This window comes from Narcine bancroftii, chromosome 4 (assembly GCF_036971445.1).
Source record: "Narcine bancroftii isolate sNarBan1 chromosome 4, sNarBan1.hap1, whole genome shotgun sequence".
NCBI classification, from domain to species: domain Eukaryota; kingdom Metazoa; phylum Chordata; class Chondrichthyes; order Torpediniformes; family Narcinidae; genus Narcine; species Narcine bancroftii.
In genome coordinates this window covers 25,953,775-25,973,751 of record NC_091472.1, presented here as the reverse complement: position 1 = coordinate 25,973,751, position 19,977 = coordinate 25,953,775, and the positions used below count along the sequence as shown (strand labels likewise).

The 19,977-nt window shown below is 42.4% G+C and overlaps 1 protein-coding gene across 2 annotated transcripts in view; it reads left to right on the top strand.

Moving 5' to 3' along the window:
* Nucleotides 1–19,977, top strand: part of prkd3 (protein kinase D3) — a 384,168-nt gene that overhangs the window by 256,370 nt on the left and 107,821 nt on the right. For both annotated transcript variants that reach the window (XM_069930973.1, XM_069930972.1), the window contains exons 4-7: nucleotides 792–943; nucleotides 12,515–12,565; nucleotides 17,233–17,422; nucleotides 19,325–19,402. In XM_069930973.1, coding sequence (XP_069787074.1) covers nucleotides 792–943; nucleotides 12,515–12,565; nucleotides 17,233–17,422; nucleotides 19,325–19,402 — 471 coding nt within the window. The remainder of the gene's footprint in view (nucleotides 1–791; nucleotides 944–12,514; nucleotides 12,566–17,232; nucleotides 17,423–19,324; nucleotides 19,403–19,977) is intronic.

Here is a 19,977-nt window from a genome sequence, read left to right as displayed (position 1 = left end):
GTTTGTCCATGGCTTTGTGTACTATCCCACCCTGACCACCCGCAAATTGGAGGGACAACACCTGATTTTCTGTCTGGGCACTCTCCAACCAGATGGCATTAACATCGACTTTTCTGGTTTCTGCTAACCTCTCCCTCGTCCCTCCCCCCTTCCCTTCACCCAGCCATCCTTCCTCCCCTTGATCGCTGCTGTGCCCTCCCTCCCTTCTCCACCTATGACCTCCTCCCCCTTACTCTTTTGCTTGGATGCCTGCTGACATTTTTCCATACCTTGATCAAGGGCTCAAGCCAGAAACGTCGATAATGTATTTTTACCTTGGCTATATAAAGGACACGGTTTGACCTGCTGAGTTTCTCTGGCATTGTGGTGTTTTTAATGAGATGGATCATCTGTGCACCTTTTAAAATATATCTGAAATTGAACTGCAATTGGTGTAGATTCTAAACGGGGTAAGATTACTACCAAGATGATCTCAAATCCAACGGCTTTACTGTGCTTCCAATCAAACTGGGAACCTGATGTTTGGCTCATCCTTTTGTTTTCAACTCCCATGAGCACCTGCAACCCACTAACCATTCAAGAAAATATGGCAGAATAGCTCCAGCATGCTTGATGCTTGAATATGTTACCTTGATTTTTTTATTGTCTGTCGGCACCTCAGTGTTGGGGAATAGCTGCATCTATCATCTTGTAATATAATGTTGAGTTAACACAGTTACATGTATGAAGTGGTTTTGTTAATAAGTAGATAAACTAACCAGTATTTTTTTTAAAAACTCAATCCTGATCAGGTTGTGGACTGAATTATCACAAACGATGTGCCTTCAAGATTCCAAACAACTGCAGTGGTGTGAGAAAAAGGCGCCTGTCCAATGTTTCTCTGCCAGGCCTCTCTGTCCCAAGACCTGCACCATTAGATTATTCAGGAGCACTTTCAGAAGAGGTGAGTAAGATTGAATGATACAGAGAGAGTGGGTTCGGCGGCTTCAAATGAGTAAGTAAAATATTTGATTGTTTAGTAGTATGAATAGAGTAAACCAGGACAGTTTAGGGATTGCATCGGACTTGGGTGGCTGATCCAGGAACGTTATTTTATATGATTATCTCATGATACGGTTTTACTTTCTTGGACAGGAGTTTCTCCAATATTTTTCTTGCATGAGGAGAGTTTCACATTGCTTTCAAATGAAATTAGAAGTGAGGAGATTGGTTGTGGGTGGTGATGAAGAATTATTTTCAATACTATACCCAAGTACGTAGTGGTTGGGGGGGTGACAACTGCCCACTGATGGAATGGGTTCAGGAAGACGGAACAAGATAGGTTAAGCTACAAGTAAACAAAAGTAAATAGAATGAGGTGGAGGGAGCAGTTGGAGAAGTTAGACATGAAAATCTGCAGATACCGTTGATGAAGTACCAACACAATGTTGGAGAAACTCATCAGGTCAAACAGTGTCCTTTATGTAGCAAAGGTAATAATACATAACCAGTGTTTCGGGCTTGAACCCCTCATCAAGGTATGGAAAAATGTCGGCAGGCGTCTGAACAAATGAGTGGGGGTTTGGGTGTCGAGGGGCAGTCATTTGGAGAATTGGTTTTGTGATTGAAAGTCTGAGGCCAGTACTGTATTTAAAGTATTTGTTAAATTTAAATTTAGGCAGGTAGCATGGTAACAGATCCTTTTGGCGCATGAGGCTGTGCCGCCCAATTGACCTATCTTCCTCCAGTACCATTTGAACTGTGGGAGGAAGCGGGGGCCCTTGGGGAAGACCCACACAGACATAGGGAGAACATACAAACTCCTTACAGACAGTGTGGGATTTGAACCCCAGTCCCAAGTGCTGGAGCTGTAACACCGCTGCACTAACAGCTATGTTAACTATGTTGTCCCAATTCTGCTGTAATTCTTACTGTTTGTAATATACATTATGTTTAGATGAGATGACGTCAACAAGGACACAAATTGTTGGAGATGCTGATAATGAGGAGGGTAGACTTAGGCTAAAGGAAAATATTAAGTTGAAAAGATGGGCAGAACAACAGCATGTGGTTTTTAATCTGATGTGTGACCTGCTGTGTTTCGTGAGCACCAAGTCTAGACAAATACAATGAATGGTAGGACCAGAGCGGCCTTGATGTCCATGCACAAGAAGTCCTGAAGTTGGCAGCACTGATAGGTAAGGAGAGATAAAAGGTACTGGCCTTAATTATTTCTGCACAGAATGTAGAAGGAGGAAAGTAATGATGTCCTATGGACATTGGTTAGTCCACAGCTGGAGCACTATGTGCATTTTGGGTCACCATACTGTAGAATATGTACAGGAGAGTTCAGAAGTAATTTTAGGCATATACATATTCAGACATACAGCTCGATAACAGGCCCTTCCAGCCAACACACCTTTACCACTCAATTACACCCTGCCAACGTTTCAAATGATGGGAGGAAACTTGAGCACCCGGAGGAAACCCACGCAGACATTTTCCTTACAGACAGTGTCAGATTCGAACCCGAGTTGCTGGCGCTGTGACAATGTTGCTCTTACTGCTAACCGTGCTGTCCAATTTATTAGGATATTGCTTGCATTGGAGAATTTCAATTTGGAAAGAGAAGATTGACTGGGCTTGAATAAAACTGGGAGAGTGGTTGATATCTGGAAAGCACTGCCAGAGAAGGAGGTGGAATCAGATGCACTCACTAAAGTAGACAGACAGACAAATCAGCAAGGAATGGAGGGATGGGTTCTAGATTTCAGGTTTTTCAGGTTTATTGTCAGAGTACATACATTTAACCCTGAGATTCCTTTTTCCTGTGGGCACAGCAGAATTACCACTAATCGGTAGTGCAAAAAAATAAAGCGTGCACAGTGTAAACATGTAAACAAAGAACTGTAAACAGATGATGAGTGTAAACAAACTGTGCAATACAGAAAGAACAAAAGAAAATCAATAAAGTGCACAAGTCAGAGTCCTTAAATGAGTCCCTGATTGAGTTTGACATTGTGAAGTCTGATGGTGGAGAGGTAGTAGCTGTTTCTGAATCTGGTGGTGTGAGTCTTGTGGCACCTGTCCCTCTTGGTTGATAGCAGCAATGAAAAGAGAATGTGTGCTGAAGGTCTTTGATGATTGCTACTGCTTTCCGATGGATAAGGCAGACAGAGAGTTGGCACTTTGTCCAGTAGAGGCACTGTTGAGCTTTCTTCACGATGCCATTGGTGTGTTGGGTCCAGGAAAGATCCTCTGAGATAGTGACAAGAACATAAATTTGTTCACCCTCTCCACCTCTGGTTCCCCAATGATCACTGGATTGTACACCTCTGGTTTTCATTTCCTGAAGTCAACAATCAACTTCTTAGTTTTGATGACATTGAGTGCAAGGTTATTGTTGGTGCACCATTCAGCCAAATTGTCAATCTCCATCCTGTATGTTGACTCATCGCTTTTTTTTATACAACCCACTACCATGGTACTCTCGGCAAATTTGTCGATGGCGTAAAGTGAGTAGAGAGGAGGCTAAGAACACAGCCCTGTTGTGCTCCAGTACTGATGGAGATTGTGGAGGAAAAGTTCTTACCAATTGTAATGGATTTGTGCTAATATTAATCTTTACAGTTAAGTTTTAGAATTATATATTTCTTACCTTTTGGGTGGTCGGGGCACATTTGCATTTTACAGAGACACACTTACTCTCAGGGTGTCCTTTGGAAGCTGTCAGATGTCGAAGACAAGAAGTCTGTTAATGTATTGTTCTGCTGGAAGCTTGTTTGTTTGAGAGGTTTGCTAATTCAGAACTGCAAACAATCATAAAAGCCTTGTGACTGTTCTCCATTAAGAACTCAAAACAATAGGTCTTTGCTCAGAAGCAGCTGCTGGCTGACTAACAGACAGTTCGGAGTCCATTGCTCTTGATTCATACTTTTGAAGTGGGTGTAAGTGGAAGAGATGCAGGAAGTAACTTACCAAGGACGGCAATGAACTGCGCAGACTGGACTCCATTAGATCATGATTCATAATTATGAAGCAGGCATTATGAACTTCGAAGGCAGAAATTAAGTCATATGTCATGCGATGAGACATTTAGGAGAAAAGTATTACTAAACGAGAGTCATTTTGAGACCAAAAGAAGTTAACCATCTTGTAAGTAAGACAGGATTGAAGGTACAGTAACCAGAAAAGGAACTGTTACATGTTACTCCTGGTCAAAGGAGAACACAGAATAAGTGGCTTTTGAATGAGGAAGACCACTTCTGACTGTCTCTTTAAGATAGAGGGCAGCCTCGTTATGTCCATGGAAATGGTCATTTTTTGAATAGAAAGAAAAAGTAATCTTGCATTTGAAATGTAACCATTTTTTATAAATGGTCACCTAGTTCAACCATTGTCTGGTTTTGTGAAATCATTGTGGAATAAAATAGCCACTTCACCGTCTCTTTGGAAAAGAGGAGAGATTTATCGTGTGGAACACAGATTCCAAAATCTCCATGCAAGAGAGAGAAAACTGTTGGCATGAAGAATCATTGATCTGAAAACAACTTTACAATAGGAATGTGTGAGTTTTAAAGAGGTCTGATGACTTGATGTTTCAAAATACTTCGTTATTGCTTTTGAGCAACAATTTAAAGAAATCCGTTCCCTCACATTTACTCCATAATCGCTTTTAAACAGCAGTAAAGACTTTGAGTTTCAACACAAATGCTTTCTGACACTGAACTTTAAAATCATCTCTTCAGAATCAACCTTAAACTGTAATGGTTTTAGTTTGAACACACACACACACACACACACACATATATACATTTGCTCACAGTGGGGGTTAAGCCAGAAGTGTTATGCTATTAAAAATTAATAATAAAACATACTTTTTTGAAAAACCATTGTCTGTGGTTATTAACATTGTTGCTGTTTTATTTCATAACATAATCTTCACTGATTGTGGTCCGGAGGTGAGGAAATCCATGACCCAATATACAATGGGATATTAACTCCCAGGTCTTGGAGTTTGCTGGTCAGTTTTGAGGGGACGATGGTGTTGAATGCCAAACTGTAGTTGATAAAGAGCATCCTGATGTAGGCATCTTTGTTGTCCAGGTGTTCCATGGTTTTGAGTAAAGCCATTGAGATGGCAACAACTGTAGACTTGTTACTACGATAGGCGAACTGGAATGTATCCACATCACCACTCAGACAGGAGCTGATCTGCTTCGTCACCAGCCTTTCAAAACACTTCATCACTGTTGATTTAAGTGCTACTGGTTGATAGTTACTAAGGTAGCTTAGTAACTTCTTGCCTGCTTGAAACAGGTGGGCACCTCTGCCCTGCTGGAGTGAAGCTATCTGTGAATACCTTGTTAAGTTGGTCAGCACAAATTTTTAAATATTTATCCAGTTACTCCATCCGGGCTGAATGCTTTCCTTGGATTCACTCTCCTGAAGCCAGTACGTGCGTCACCCTCAAATATGGACAAGGTGGGATCATCAGGGAATGTGGGGGTGAGTAAGGGTGGTTCTTCACTGTTCCTGTTGTCAAATCAGGCGTAAAAAGAATTAAGTGCCTCTGGGAGAGAAGCTTTGCCATCAGCTACTTTACCGGATCTGGTTTTGCAGAAGGTTATGGCATTTCGGGCCTGCCACAGCTGTCCCTTGTTATTTCCATTTTCATCCAGAATCTCCGCTTCACCCAGGAGATAGCTTTCCGCAGGTCATACCCGTTCCTGCTGTATTGATCTGGATCTCTGGACTTAAATGCCTGTGATCTGACTCTCAGCAGGATCCAGATTTCATTGTTCATCCTGAGCTTCTGGTTGGGGGAAACCCCAAAACGATTTGGTGGTCATGGTCAGGGTACACAGGCAAAACAATTAGCATAAATACGACAAGACAAATGCTCCACCTCTGTGCTGTGCATCTCTGTAACTGAATCACCTTTAACATTTCACATTAAGTAAGGAATTACTAAAATTTTATGGACTAAAACTCTTCATGGTTACTAATTAAGGTGACCTTTATTGGGCATTCTAAATTTGTCAACACAGTTTTGATGCTGGGTCTAATTTCTAGTGGCTGATGGCTACAAACACTGCTGATGTTCATTAGTTCTACCTGATGAGGAGAATAGCAGTCGGGTAAAAAAAAGTAGGAGGAAACGGCAAAGTTTATTTTTATTTATAGTTTGCCTTTCTTTGGTTAATTATTTTAGGATCTTGAATTGACATATTACTGCATGCACTATCTGTTGGCTTTTAAACAGTGCAATCCGTTGCTACTTAGTTTGGAATTGCTAGCAAGAGGATGATGAGATTTTCTGTGGAGAATTTTCCTGTAAATTACATTGCAGATCCATATCTTGTGGTCCAGGTACCATATACACAACCTAATGACTAAATTCTCGTGCTAATCTCTGAGAATACAATAGTTTATTGGATTTATAATTCAAAGTCCCAAACCTGGAACTTTTGCTTCATTGTATAGTTAGAAAATAGTCACAAGAATATTTTCGTCAAACTTAAAACATTCAACTTACTATAAAAGATTAGTGTTCTGCATCAGTTCTACAATGCCAAGTGTGGCCATCATTAAGGGGAACTCATCTGTACTAACTTCTATCCAGCTGCATTATGCTGGATAATCACACTCTGTAGCCTACCCCCCTCCCCCAACTTCCCTCCCCACATCATCCCATCATCCCCTCTCTGGAGCTGCTATCCTGTCTCAGAATGATCTGGGCCACAGCTTCAGCTGGCTACTTCTAGTTCCAAGATGAAGCGATTGTGTCTTCTCAACAAGTAATCAAACACCTAAAGCTGTTAGAACTGTTCCCTAAGAACCAGACGGGCATTGTTTTATTCCAACACAGGAGGGGTGGGACAGTAGCTGGTGTCCTGCATTCATAACTCTTGAATCAAAAAGCTTGCTGGATTATTTCGGAAGACAGTTAAGAGTCAACCACACTGGTACACATCGAGAGACATAGAACAGTCTAGATAAGAGCGGGTCATTTCCCTATTCTCAAGGGCATTAGCAAACTAAATGGGTACTGCAGAAGTGATACTAGTTTTAAAGTTCAGTGTTATGTTGTGAAATGAATGTAAATTGCCCAGCTCCCCTGGTGGGACTTGAATTTTGTCCCTGGCATATTAGTCTAGGCCTTCATGTTGTTACTCCAGTATATTTTTGTACAGCAAAGTATCAATGTCTCCCAAAGAGAGGATCAAGATGACACGGTTAGCCCTGCTGCCATACAGTTTCAGCAACTTGAGTCAATTGTGTTTCTGGTAGCATCTGTAAGTTCTCCATGTGACCATGTGTGGTTTCCAGCAGGTGCTCTGGTTTCCTCCCACTTCCAAAGACTTGCTGGTTTGCAGGCTGATTAACTACTCCAAATTATTGCCAGTATAGACAGGTGGCTGGGGAATTGGCAGGAAGCTTGCATTTAGTGCCCATTCCGAAGGTGCTTCAGTTGAACTCAAAATCAAATAAGTACCCCAAAGGGCACAGGCTCAAAACATCAGTAATGTATCTTTACCTCCACTGTGAGAGCAGCTGAGTTCCTCCAAAATCTGTGTTTTGACCCCAAGGGTGTAAAAGGGGAACTGATCTGAACCTTGAAGCTTTGTTGGATGCATTGGGTTAGAATTCCTCAGTCCATATTTATCATATTCCTTTGCAACTTGATCTTGAGTTATTTTCTTGCCACAGATAATTGCAATTAATGTGAGCACTTGAGTATTTTAATTCATATTTATCCCTGTACAACCAAGGTACAGCAGTACACCAAGACCCCACCTCAGCACTTCAAGCCTGCACAATGAAGGTTCGACCACATCCATGTGGACATAGTAGGACCCTTGCCGGTATCCCAGGTTTTCCGCTATCTGTTCACAATAGTCAACCACTTCACCAGGTGGCCAGAAGCAGTCCCACTGGCAGACACATCCATAATCTCATGCACCAGGGCCCTCATATAATCCTGGGTGGCACAGTTCGGGTTACCGTCCCACATCACATCTGACAGAGGGACCCAGCTCACCTCCAGTGGTCTGACCTCACCAGCCTATGGGGTGCCCAGCTGCATCACACAACAGCTTACCACCCACAGTCCAATGGATTGGTGGAGCGCTTCCACAGGCACCTCAAAACCATGCTCATCACCAGATTCCCAAGGGCCCAACTGGGTAGACGAGCTACCATGGGTGCTGTTGGGATTTGCACAGCACCGAAGGAGGACCTCAACACCGCTGGCTGAACTCATCTACGGAGCTCCACGGGTGGTCCTGGGAGAATTTGTACCATCCCCCGGTGGACAGCAGGATGACTCTGCAGTGTTCGTCAGCAGGCCACGGGAAAGAGTCAGAAACCTGGCCCTGATTCGACTTTCCGGGCACGGACACGCGTGACCAACATACCCAAAGACCTGTAGGTCTGTGAGCATGTTTTCATTCGCAGGGGTCCACATTGTCCACTGCTTCAGAGGCCATACGAGGGTCCGTTCTGGGTCATCCACAACAACGGGGCCACGTTTAAGCTGGAGGTCAGAGGTCTTCACCACAGACAGGCTGAAGCCGGCACACCCGGACCCAGCACGCCCGGTCGAGACACCAGCACCATGCCAAAGAGGCAGGCCACCAAAGGCTGCAGAGACTTTGCCTCTGGGCACCAAGGTCAATAACAAGGACAATACCGCCAGTGCTGGGTGTGGGGGGTCATGTGGCAGCCTGCCGCCACAGCGATTGAGCTGGTGCTCCGGTCAGCAAGCGCAAGCAAAGGCCAGCAGCCCGCGCAGCCACACTGGCTCCAACAAGCAAATCGGTGGGTGAACGCCAAGGGCAGTTTAAAGGCCAGCGACCCCAAAATGGCACTGGTCTTGCTGCGCAGCCAACAGACAGTGACAGCACACAGGGAAGAAGGGCATTGTTATGCAGGACAGTACCCGCGCATGGGAAACCCTGCTTTTGTTATGCATGTTGTGACATCAGCCAAGGTGGGGGGGGGGGGCACGGCGGGAACAGTGCAAGTACAAAAGTCGAGCCTGAGCCCTCATAAAACTCAAAGCTTAACCTGACTGCACCTCGTGTGTGTTTCTTCTTTTGAGTAGCACGCGGCTGTAGGCATATATTTTGCGTAGTCACTTCCTTGTTGAAACATTTTTATTCTTCATGGTTGCTTGAGTTTTACTTATTCTGCATCACCAATTTTGTTCTCTGGAACATTGCAAGTTGATTCATTTAATTTTCTCTGCCACACATATGACTTGTACTATCTCAAAGATCTAAATTAGGTTTTGTATCTCCTTTTCTTTTAAATGAAACATGGTTTGGATTTAGAGTCTGTCATTGTTTGTCACTTGAAAGCTGTACGAGGAGTGGGTCATTAAACTTGCAACCATATTCCAGAAAAAGGAAGCCTTACTGAAGTTTAGAACAGCTTTCTTGAACCTGTAATCAAATAACATTGAAAGAATTTGCAGTGCTGGGTTTAACTTCCTGAGAACTTGATATTGTACATTTGCACTGATCTAGCTTTTAAATTTATGAATTTTAATGAAGAAACGTTTGTGATGTTTACTGTCTTTTTTTAATTGACAGTTGAATGAATCCCAAGATCCACATTGCTTTCCATTGATCCCAAATTCCCATCTCATTGGGGTTTGATAGTATCCAGAAGTCTGTTTTAACCTGCACTTTGAGATAATTGCCCTTGGAGTTTTCTAGGCATTTGTGAATCGAAGCAAGTGAAGGGAAGAGAGGATTTGAAAGGCACCTTATTGACAAGTGGGAATTTGACTCTTGAGGCTAGTCTTTAAACAAAATGGGATCGAAGCTGACATCAATTCAGTTCCAAGGCAGAAGCTACATAGTTAATTTTGTCAAGTCACGTTTATTGTCATCTGATTGCACAAGTACAACCTGATGAAGCAGCTTTCTCTGGTCCTCAGTGTAAAGCATGCAGACACACAACTAGACATATCACACATACGGACAAACAATACATATGCAGGACAAGTATTCGTATATACAAACAAATAAAAATTGTTTAATGAATATGAGAGTCTCAGATGGTTAGTGTGAGCAGTTGCTTTGATTGTTCAGCAATTTAAAAATTGAAAGGAGCCTATAGCAAAGGAGGGAGCTGATGCCATGATGAATGGCAGTATTCAGTCCTTGGAAGGCCAAGGAAGGGTGCGGTAAACCAATTTATGTATATATTTATCTGTCTGGGCACACTCATTGGCTGACTGTACCTGTGGCTCCTCCTACAGACTCCTGAATAAAGGTGACATGGTATATAAGCCCCCTCCTCTGTTTGGGACAGTCAACCAGCATGGACATGCCTTCATTCTGTTGTGAATAAAAGCTTATCAGTTTTGCTCAACTTCAGTCTTTTGGAGTCATTGATGGTGCATTAAAGGGCAACCTTCCAAAGGAAGCTGAGTGTGTGAAAGTACGGATTCTATCACCAATGTGTATATGTATATATTGTGGTATAGGATGGTGGTGATTGGCAGAGAGTGTAGCCACACCTACTGGTAGGTCTTAAAGGGTTGCTCCTAGTGTTAGGTCTGCTTTGTTCATGAATGAGTGAGACAAACACCAGGCTGAGTCGAAATCAGGGTTCTTTGTTCTTTATTACCGGATTGTAACACTTGCGACTAACCATGTTAGTCGGAGAATGCATTCTGCCGTTATCAGCAAAATGGTGATTTTTTATACCCTTGGATACGTGCTTAGAACATCATCATATCATTACTTGTCCAATGACTAAAACTGTTGCTATCCTTTCCCTGCTAGCTTCCTGCCTCTCAATCCATCAATGTCTCTCTTATCTTGTAAGTACAAGGATGCATTCACATCTTGTTACAGCCCTGCACATTCCCATCTCATGATGTTTTACCTAACAGGAGTACAAGGACACCTCCCCTTCTTGTTACAGCCCTGTACAGGGTAACTCCTTACACATTCCCATCTCATGATGTTTTACCTTACACTAGCCAGACCCATATCATTCTGGACTGGTCGACCTACAGTCTTCTAGTTAATAAAAGCCTTGGTTTTTGACATGCACTACAGAGGGGGATTAGCAAACCCACTGGGATCAGAGGTGTGGAATGACCACTGTGGAGGAGGGTAGGAGGGCTAGCTACAGGTCACAGCTGAAAGGTTTGGGAGCTACTTTGTTTATGCAGGTTGGGATATGTAGGATGCCTTAAAAAGAGAGCACCGACCATTGATCCATATTGAGTGATGAAACATGAAGATAGGGAATGTCGTACAGGAGGGAGGTTTTGAATGCTAATACATTTTAGTAGTTTCACTGCAGATGGTCAAGAAGATTTGTGAGTGAATAATGAAGCTTGTTGTGAAGAGGAAGTGCCTGATACAATACCAGTTGAGGGAGAAATCTACCAGAATTAGTTGCAGCTGAGGTCATTAAAGCAGACACTTTTCTGAAATGATCTGAGGTGGACCAGAGGAGGGGGGCTTTTAAAAATGTTCCAAGTGTGAGGAGATGGAGAATGAGGTTGAAGTAAAAGAGGCTGGACTGAACTGAACTAAATTCAAGTGATAATGAAAGGCAATTAGACCTTAATGGGGGTGGGTGGGGGTGGGATGGGTAAGATGATTGGAAGTGGTTTTACCAAATGTAATTTTACTGGGTCCTTCCCAGTTAAGCAAAGGAAACTAACAAATTTGTTCATTTTCATTTTGGATACCATCCACTTTTTCAACCAAGGATTCTGGTGGTTAGGATATGTGAGCTGCAAGTTCCATTGAAATATTGCAAATTCTCTGAATTATAACTTGTTTGAAGGAAAATATATCAAACATGAATTTCAGTGCTTTTTGATTTGTAACAAGGGTTATTATTTCAATTAACCAACTCACGTGGAATTCCACTGAGTGCATGTATTTATTGTTTGAAAACTTATGCTTTTGAGGATATAGGACTTGACACTTTTCGCATATAACATTAATGGTACTTGAGGGCTTGAGTTAAAGGAGATGCTGGGTCTTCATTCCTTGGAGTGCAGGAAGCTGAGTGCAGGACATGAATAGAGTGAATGTTCACAATCCATTTTCTCAGGGTAGATGGTTCCTGAACTAGAGATTATGGGTACAAAGTGCGATGAGAGAGATTTAAAAGGGACCTACTGTAAGGCATAACTTTTTCACTCAGAATTCTGCCAGGAGAAGCAACAGAAGCAGGTATGGTTTTGGCATTTGTAAAATGTTTGGACGGATAAATAAATGAACAGGAAAGGTTCAGAATGATATGAGCCAAATGGAGGGAAATTACCTTGGGCCAGAATACCAAATTGGTCAGCATAAGTGAGCAGGGCTGAAGACCCTGTTTCATGCTGGATGATCCTGTCATATGGGATTGCTGCTTTAACTTGCTTTGCGACCAGTCCACGGGCTTGGTTATAACCTTTTTGGTGGTGAGAGAGAGAGAGGGTGAGGAAAGAAAAAGGAAAACACGGGATAACTACAACCCTTTCTGATTTTGAACTTTGTCTCCACAGGGGCTTCATTCAGCGATCCAGCCAAAAAGTGATGAAGTACGTTTAATCAAGGTAAATGAATTGGACTGATTGGCAAACACACAACTTTATTTTCTGTTGGATTTGAATGCTTAGTTGGTGCTTTTCTCATAAAATGCTGTTCATTTTGTAATCTTTGCCTTTTTTAAAGTGAGAAATTCATGTTCACCTAATTTGTACCTATCGCACCGAGCACACCTCTTCAGTCCACCTTTCCAACATAGAGTACTTGAAAAGAATGGCAATATGCTAAAATACCAAGCAGCTAAATTAATACCCTAATATACACAGTGATGCTTTCCATTATCAGATGCTCAAAGCATTTCATAAAGGGGGAGGTCAGTGCCACAGGGCTCCAGTTGTTGAGGTCTGTTACTGTCACCCTCTTTGGTACTATGATAATGGTGGCTGTCTTGAAATCTGCACGGATGAATGACTACTGCAGTGATGTGTTGAAGATGTCTATAAGGATCTCTGTCAGTTGGTCTATAGAGTCATTCATTACAGCAAGACACAATATAGGCATACAAGAGAAATTCAAAGCTAGTGATAACCAATTCTTTTTAAAGGTGACTACTTTGTGGGAAGCAATTTTTTTAAATGATTACAGATTGATCATAAAGAACTAAAATGGAGATTCAACTGGCTTAAGTTTGGTGGTTAAACCACTAACTAACTAGCTAAGCCTCTGGAATTTCCTTCCTAAATCCATTTATCCTTTGTGTCTTCTCTGTTCCTGTCTTCTTTAAGATGTCCCAATTAAAAATCCTCTTTGACCAAGGTTTTGGTTGCCTCTCATCTATTTATGAGGCTCAAACTTAAGTTTTAGCCTTATCAAATACCTATGAAGCAGACTAAAATATTTTCCTTCATTAAAGCCACTGTTCTTTGCATTAAGACTTTAAGCAAAGACCTTCTCCAAGCCTGGATATTTGGGGTTTTAGATTTGGTGTACTTTCTAACTTTTTTTGGCATCCTGGTACTCGTTTGAGCCTCTTGTTGAGTCATTCTGGAAGCAGGAATATAACGCGGGGCTTTGTCACTACTGTTTTTCTGAGAAAGAACTCAGAATATTTTGGCCTAGCTCATAATTTTATGGGCTTCTATAAAGTCATGCTGTAGCCTTATACATTCGGTTGAGCATAAATCTGGCCAATCCAATCTCTCCTTGTAACTACAGTCCTCCATTCCAGGCAATATCCTGGTGAACCCTTGTGCTTTTGCCACCACAACTTTCCTGAAGCATGGCAACCAGAACATACTCTAATCTTTTGTACAGCTGCAGTATTACATTTAAATTTATTTACACATGGTAGAATCCTGTGTCACCCAAATTAACCTACAACCCATATGTTTGGAGGGTGGGTGGAAACTGGAGCACTGGTAGAAAACTTATGCAGCCACGGGGAGAATGTACAACCTTCTTACAGACAACACCGGATTATATGACAAACCAATTCCTATATTCAATTACTTGACTGTGAAGGCAAGCACAGCAAATGGCTTTTTCTTGACGAATCTACTGTGTCACCAGTTTTAGGGATCTATGGACTCAGCTGGAAGGGACGGAGTCTGTCAGAAACACTCTGCAAGAAGGCAGAAGTGCGGCATGTGAGCCAGCATCGGGGTTAGACTGAGTGACAATCTTGCTCACAAGTGTAAGATCAATGGAGAAGAAAATGGATGACCTGAGGCAGCATCTGAACCAGAGAGAATTGCTGGACTGCTGTGTTCTGTTGATTACAGAAATGTAGCTCCAGGACTCCATTCCAGAGTCAGCCATCCTGCTTTGATGGCCTTCCGGGCAGACAGAGATCCTGGTGCTTCTGGCAAGTTTTGAGGAAGGGGTCTGCATTTATATCAATGAGAACTATTGCACAAATGTCTCTGTTATAAAGACCTCCTACTTGATGGTGAAATGCAGACCCTTCTCCCTGCCCAGGGAATTCTTGGCTAATGAAGGCGAGGCAATAAAGGAGATTTATGATGCCATCTCTTGATCATAAAGAACTAAAATGGAGATTCAACTGGCTTAAGTTTGGTGGCGACTTCAATTACGCCAACCTGAAAGCAGTTCTACCACGGTTTCAACAGCATGTAAACTTCGCCACCAGAGGAGAGAACTCCCTGGAGCGTGCAAGGCTGCCCTTGGCCCCATCCTTGGTTATTCGGATTACATATCCGATCTGCTAAACCCAGCATCCAGACAGCTGGTAAACAAAAATAGCCAGTTCGTAGGGAGATCGCGATGTGTTCGGGGGTGGGGAGGAAGCCACAGCAGCACTACAGGATTGCCTTGAGACCACAGACTGGAGCTGTTTCAGGGAGATGGTCATGTAATCATCGAGGAGTACTCGAGGTCAATGACTGGCTACATCAGCAAGAACATTGAGGATTTCACCGAGATCAAATGCTTCACCGCCAAGGCTAACAGAAGCCAAGGTTTGAGGCACAGGTCTGTGCACTTCTCAACAGGCATGATGCTGCTTTCAGGACAGGAGATGAGATGGAACTAAGATCAACCGGGGCTGAACTCTCCTGTGCAATCGGAAAGGCAACGTGTGGGTGCGCACAGAAGATTCAAAGACAGCTGTGCAATACTGGCAACCCGGGGCACATGTGGGAAGGGATCAAAACTATAACAGTCCACAAGACAGGTGTATCAGAGATACAGGTATAGCAGAGCCAGCACCACCAGGTTGAGAAACAGCTGCTTCCCATAGGCCACGGTAAAGGTTCCATTATTGTCATGTAAAACTACATTTAGAATGTACGTACATTACATTCTTTAACTTTGTCTACCGAAAGGAAGACAGAGAGTCACCACTTTGTCAAGCGCCCCCTCACAGAAATGAGGCCCCAGAGAGGAACAAACTTGCAACCCCTGGATTACAAAGCTCTAATCACTGAGTTTTCAGAGCCTGTATCCATTGAGACTGAACTGTTCATACAAACCCTCGGAAACTCTGCTGTTTATTGAACAATATTATTGATATGTTCTGCCATTTGATCATCGTTTGTCTCTGTGCTATGTCTGTACTTGTGTTTGCATGTTTTTTTTACTGAGGAGCAGAGAACACTGTTTTGTTGGGTCGCACTTGTACATTTGGATAATGAACTACATTATGCACTTATTATTTTAAAAACCAGCATCATTAGCTTTCACAATCTTTTTTTCACACTATGAACCATACTGTCCAAAATACACACAAATATTTCCCTCTTGAATATACACCGTCATTTTCTCCCCTTTTCCCCCCCTCCCTTCCCTCCCTCTTTCCCACCCCCCTCCCCACCCACTTCTTCTTTCTTTCTTTGGCTTGGCTTCGCGGACGAAGATTTATGGAGGGGGTAAAAGTCCACGTCAGCTGCAGGCTCGTTTGTGGCTGACAAGTCCGATGCGGGACAGGCAGACACGGTTGCAGCGGCTGCAGGGGAAAATTGGTTGGTTGGGGTTGGGTGTTGGGTTTTTCCTCCTTTGCCTTTTGTCAGTGAGGTGGGCTCTCAGTCTTCTTCAAAGGAGGTTGCTGCCCGCCAAACTGTGAGGCGCCAAGATGCACGGTTTGAGGCGATATCAGCCCACTGGCGGTGGTCAATGTGGCAGGCACCAAGAGATTTCTTTAAGCAGTCCTTGTACCTTTTCTTTGGTGCACCTCTGTCACGGTGGCCAGTGGAGAGCTCGCCATATAACACGATCTTGGGAAGGCGATGGTCCTCTATTCTGGAGACGTGACCCATCCAGCGCAGCTGGATCTTCAGCAGCGTGGACTCGATGCTGTCGACCTCTGCCATCTCGAGTACTTCGACATTAGGGATGAAAGCGCTCCAATGGATGTTGAGGATGGAGCAGAGACAATGCTGGTGGAAGCGTTCTAGGAGTCGTATGTGATGCCGGTAGAGGACCCATGATTCGGAGCCGAACAGGAGTGTGGGTATGACAACAGCTCTGTATACGCTTATCTTTGTGAGGTTTTTCAGTTGGTTGTTTTTCCAGACTCTTTTGTGTAGTCTTCCAAAGGCGCTATTTGCCTTGGCGAGTCTGTTGTCTATCTCATTGTCGATCCTTGCATCTGATGAAATGGTGCAGCCGAGATAGGTAAACTGGTTGACCGTTTTGAGTTTTGTGTGCCCGATGGAGATGTGGGGGGGCTGGTAGTCATGGTGGGGAGCTGGCTGATGGAGGACCTCAGTTTTCTTCAGGCTGACTTCCAGGCCAAACATTTTGGCAGTTTCCGCAAAGCAGGACGTCAACATATACGATACATTAAACCCATTAAACAATGTCATCACACAATGAAAATAAACAAGAAATTTGTGCATCTACTTTTACATACTGGGTCAGTTCATTTCGTCTTCTTCTCCTTCTGTCATTTGAGGCGGCGGTAGGACTTCTCTGTTGAGTTTCATGTACGGTTCCCAAATTTGTTCAAATACTGTGATGTTATTTCTTAAATTATATTTCCAATGGAATACATTTATTCATTTCTATGTACTATTGCTGTACGCTCAGGCTATCTTCTGATTTCCAGGTTGACATAATACATTTTTTTGCTACAGCTCAGGCTATCATCATAAATCTTGATGTGCAGAGTTAACCAATTCATCTCTTTAGTTTGGAGTTGAATATGTACTGTGCTTCCTGAAACTGATTTTGCTCAGATGTTACGTTCTGAAATTGTTGCTTGTGATTGTTGTTGCAGCGTTGCCACCAAGAGACCAGCAAGAGAATCCCATCATGGAGTGGGCGTCCAATTTGGATGGAAAAGATGGTGCTGGGCAGGGTAAAAGTACCACATACCTTTGTCATACACTCCTACACACGCCCCACTATTTGTCAGTATTGCAAGCGGCTGCTAAAAGGCCTATTTCGACAAGGAATGCAATGCAGAGGTAAGGACCATACAATGCCAACATTGCTTCATGCTTAATCTTTATGTGATTAAGGGTGAAGTAATTCAGTGCAATATTTAGTCCTTATTATGTACTCAGTATTTGCATATGAACATTTGTTATCCATACATTTTACTCTGTAAAATACAGAAGTGAAGCAACTTCACTTGAAGATATTATGTATCTAAATGCTAATATTGCCAGAGAAAATGTAGACAATCCAATATCTTGTTACTTCGTGAGTATTAATTTCCAATTACGTGCTTGAATGCTACCATTTCTATACGGATTGCCATCTTACATATTTCCTATCCCCAAGGTGTAAATTTGAAAAATATGAGAAAAGAAATAGTAGAATTAATTATTTTGTTCTAAATTCCAAACATTTTTCATTTTTCCAATACATTTGTTCAAGATTGCCAAACTGAAATGTGAAGAGGAAATTATCCCATTATATTTCTCAGTTAAATACATGTCCCGTGAGACTAAATTATATTGTGTTCCCATTGGTGTCGTTTGCTGTTCACATTAAAATGAACAAAAATGAAGAATGTGCAAAAGGGTAGAGGCAGATTAAAATCAAGTGTGCAAAATTCTGTCAAATGAAAAACAGTGGGAAAAATTCTAAATTGCATTCTTTTGGCAATAATATAGCATATTTCATCAATGATGAGTTTTGAGATGCAGAGGGAATTTTGTGTTTTAGTGCATAATTTGGAAAAGGTTATGCAAGAACAATACAATAAAGAACCCTGAGAATGTTCTTGATTATTGCTAGGGGAAATTAAACACAAATGTTGGTGAGATTATATTCCACTTACAAAGGGCATCAGTCAGATCTCATCAACTGATCCAAGATAGGCGAAGGCCATGTCAACATCTCATCCACCGATTCAAGATAGGCGAAGGCCACGTCAACATCTCATCAACCAATCCAAGATAGGCGAAGGCCATGTCAACATCTCATCAACCGATCCAAGATAGGCAAAGGCCACGTCAACATCTCATCAACCAATCCAAGATAGGCGAAGGCCATGTCAACATCTCATCAACCAATCCAAGATAGGCGAAGGCCATGTCAACATCTCATCAACCGATCCAAGATAGGCGAAGGCCATGTCAACATCTCATCAACCGATCCAAGATAGGCAAAGGCCATGTCAACATCTCATCAACCGATCCAAGATAGGCAAAGGCCATGTCAACATCTCATCAACCGATCCAAGGTAGGCGAAGGCCACGTCAATATCTCATCAACTGATCCAAGATAGGCGAAGGCCATGTCAACATCTCATCAACCGATCCAAGATAGGCGAAGGCCATGTCAACATCTCATCAACCGATCCAAGATAGGCAAAGGCCATGTCAACATCTCATCAACTGATCCAAGATAGGCGAAGGCCATGTCAACATCTCATCAACTGATCCAAGATAGGCGAAGGCCATGTCAATAACCCTGAATCTTTGCACCAGCACTTTTTCAATTATTCTCTTTGCAACACTGTGTCTTAATTTGAACTTTCTGTGGAATCGATCTTCAGAAGGTATAGGAAGCCATTTGACGAAGGCAACTACACTTCAGAACCAAGGTCAACTTGGGTGGCCCAGCTGCCGAATGCATTAGAAATATAACAGGTGACTTAATGGAAACATATCCTGATAGAAAACAGAGCTTTAAAATGTTTTGAGGTAGATAGACCCTTGTCAAGCAAGGAAATGAAAGATTACAAGTGGAAGTTGGGAAATATGACGTTGATCACAATCAGGTCAGCCAAGATCTTATTGAATGCAGAGGCTTAAGGGTCTAAGCACCTCATTTTTAGGTCTCCTTGAACCTCATTTTTAAGCTTTTATGGCTGAAGGACTTGTCTATTTCATTGAATTTTTCACTTGATTTCACAGATTGCAAGTTTAATTGCCACAAGCGCTGTGCATCCAAAGTACCCAGAGACTGCCTTGGTGAAGTGGTTTTTAATGGAGGTAAGAAATGGCTGTAAACCAATTGCGAGTTATTCCCTATAGCTATTTAGTGGAAAGATAAAAGCAGAAAATGCTGGACATTCTTAACAAACCAGCCAGCATTCGTGGAGTGAGGAATAGATTTAATGTTAATGTGCCGGCCTTGGAAATTTAGAGAAAAAATAGTTGATTAAATGCCAGTATTTTTTTTCTTTTCAGATTTTTGTAGCGTGTAAGCACCTATTGTGCTATTTACAATATCATGAAGCTTGAACCAAAATTACCTGGCCAAACCTTGGTTCTAGTGCAGAGTGATTTGACTTGCCAGGACACTCAAGGCAGAACCTCATCAAGATGCTGGAGAAAAAGCAAAACCAATACAGGGATTTATCAAAAGATGTGAAATTCAAGATGCACTCATGGGACTGTATAGAGATGTATTAGAGTATCCTGGTCCACCATTAGATATGTGTAAATCAGGATTTGAGGAGGGGAATGCAGCAATTTCCAGATTGAATTGCTTTGTTCTGAATATTTGACGGTTATAAATCATGGTTGATATAATTTCCCACCATGCTGTACATCTTTCAGTATTC